This window comes from Montipora foliosa, chromosome 6 (assembly GCF_036669935.1).
Source record: "Montipora foliosa isolate CH-2021 chromosome 6, ASM3666993v2, whole genome shotgun sequence".
Classification (NCBI taxonomy): Eukaryota; Metazoa; Cnidaria; class Anthozoa; order Scleractinia; family Acroporidae; genus Montipora; species Montipora foliosa.
Genome location: NC_090874.1, coordinates 65,694,265 through 65,696,764, shown reverse-complemented (window position 1 = coordinate 65,696,764; position 2,500 = coordinate 65,694,265). Strand labels below are relative to the sequence as shown.

The 2,500-nt window shown below is 40.3% G+C and overlaps 1 protein-coding gene across 1 annotated transcript in view; it reads right to left on the bottom strand.

The window, feature by feature from the left end:
* Nucleotides 1-2,500, bottom strand: part of LOC138005926 (uncharacterized) — a 6,096-nt gene that overhangs the window by 3,584 nt on the left and 12 nt on the right. Inside the window, exon 1 of the mRNA XM_068852100.1 lies at nucleotides 2,222-2,500. This exon is cut by the window's right edge and continues 12 nt beyond it. Coding sequence (XP_068708201.1) covers nucleotides 2,222-2,500 — 279 coding nt within the window. The remainder of the gene's footprint in view (nucleotides 1-2,221) is intronic.

The window sequence follows — 2,500 nt, the reverse complement described above, 5'->3', positions numbered from 1 at the left end:
AATTGATTGTGCGTCTCCATGCAAATTGATTATTTTATGTCTCTAATACGCCATTGATTGTCACACTATGCAATTGATTTTCTATTAGTGTTAATGATTAACCATTGCGCGAGATTGAAAGGATATTTGTTATCTTTGATTGTCCAAAGGTGCAATGGTTCATCCGTTGATGCTATTGAATGTTAATTCACATGCAAATAGCGTTATTGAAAGTTCGTTCGCGTTATTGAAGTTCATGGAAGTGCTAATGAACGTAGTTTCGACTGTTGACGTAAATGAATGTATCTTTTGCGTAAATGAACAGCAAAAGGTGTAGTTCCCAGATCACCCATTAAGGTCCAATTTGTTCCGCTTGGGATTAGGAATTCGGAACAATTGGTTCTCTTTTTAACAATAAAGGACCATTTTGTTCCGTATCTTTATAAAAGCACGTTCCCATTTTATCAAAAGGAACACATGTTTAGGAACAATAGTTCCCAAATCACCCATTAAGGACCAATTTGTTCCGCTCGGGATTCGGAACTCGGAACAATTGGTTCCCCTTTTAGCAATGAAGGACCATTTTGTTCCCAAGTAGTATGAAAGCACGTTCCGAATTCATCAAAAGGAACACAAAAAAGAGGAACAATCTGTTCTCGCTTTTCAAGAGGGGACCGTTCCAGAACCAAGAAAAGGAACACCTTTGAAAAACAAAATGCGCTCAAAAACATCGCTAGTTAAAAAGAAAGAAGCCAAAAAGCGACTAAAAGATCACTTTGTGGAACACAATCGAATGCCGAAATTTTGCTGACGAAATACAACACTCAACTCAAAAAAGGAAACAAAATTGAAATTTGGGAAATGTTATAGAAGAAGAAAAAGAAGAAGAAGAAGAAGAAGAAGAAGAAGAAGAAGAAGAAGAAGAAGAAGAAGAAGAAGAAGAAGAAGAAGAAGAAGAAGAAGAAGAAGAAGAAGAAGAAGAAAAAGAAGAAGAAGAAGAAGAAGAGAAAGAATTGGTTATCATGCACTGTATGCCTAACCCCAACATTAATGCTAACCATTTAAAATCAGTGCTTAGACCAAAGGCGTTTTCACAGACTAACTCATGAAAAACGTAGGCTAACCAATCCCTTCACTTTCAGCACCGATTGGCTTACCAATATACACGTACTTGCTAACAATTGATGGACTTTTTGTTGATGTTTCCTACTTTCAATTTCAACCTAGTTTAAAATTAAATTTAACTAGGTTGAAATCATTTCAACCTGAATATCAAATTTACCTGTAACATAACATACAGCACGACTCTGTTTCCCAGCTTTCTGCACTAGGACAGAACCAAGTTCTAGCTATTAGGCTAAGACCCTCGTGTGCGCAGTCTTGTCAAAGTAGGCCAGCATTGACGCCCCCGCTAATTCCTCTTTTAGCTGATTAAATGCAATTTTTTTTTGGCTAATAGCTTGTGTATATTCTGGTCATGTTCTGCGGTGGTTTTCCAAAGGACAATAAAATAAAATCATCTGCAGTGTTAACAGTTCCTTCCACAGCTGCAATTGCTTGCCTGATAACGTGCTAATATTTCTCAGGGGCCGCATCCACCCTAAAACTCAACCTCTTGTATCTGAAGAGGCCTTCGTGGGTAAAGAAGGTGGTTATGTTCCTTGGATCTTTATGCAACTCTATTTGATGAAAACCCCAGCGAAGGTCTAGTTTAGAGAAAACGATACTACCATTTAATTCTTTAAGCACTTAATCAACTGTGGGGACGGGCAGCCTCCCAAACAATTGCCCCGTTGGCACATCGCATGTCCACACAACATCTTATCTCGCCATTGGGCTTTGGTGCTACAACGACTGGACTTGCCCACGTGGTAGGGCCTTCAACTCCGTCCATAATGTAGAATTCCCATCAGAAAAACATCCGCCTTAAATTGGCCAATCACGTCAATCCCCTTCCCTTCATAAGCAAACATTTTCTTAGAACAATGTTCAATCTTCCCCTTAATTTAAAACCTGACTCTGTTAACTTTTGAAAATCTTCTTCGCCAGTCAAATTGCTCACCGACCCTGAATTAATCAACACTTCCGTAACAATACAATTAATACTCACGTCTTTTGTTGGCTCACTTGTCCTTGACACCGTGCAAATGTCCTCCTCTGTTTGCTTTGACACAACAAATGCAATTGCTGGGTTGCTTTCATCAGACATAACAAAGCTACCTTCCACTCAACACTCTCTCACCTGATTTGTCTGCCTGCAAACACTTCTTCTGCTGTCTCTGCGGGTGTCACCGGCTCTCTTCAGGTGGCTCTGTGTACCATTTTCAGGTGAGGGACGATTATTGCCTTTGCAACAGACTGCCAAATGACCGTATCTCGAACACTTAGCGCATTTCCTTCCTTTTTCCGGGCAACACGGATCACGAGAGAAATGGCCCTGTTTTCCACATCTGTAAGACAACCTCCCAACTCGGTCTTCCGTTCTTTCCGCCTTTTTGCCCACGGCGTTGACCTTTGCTCC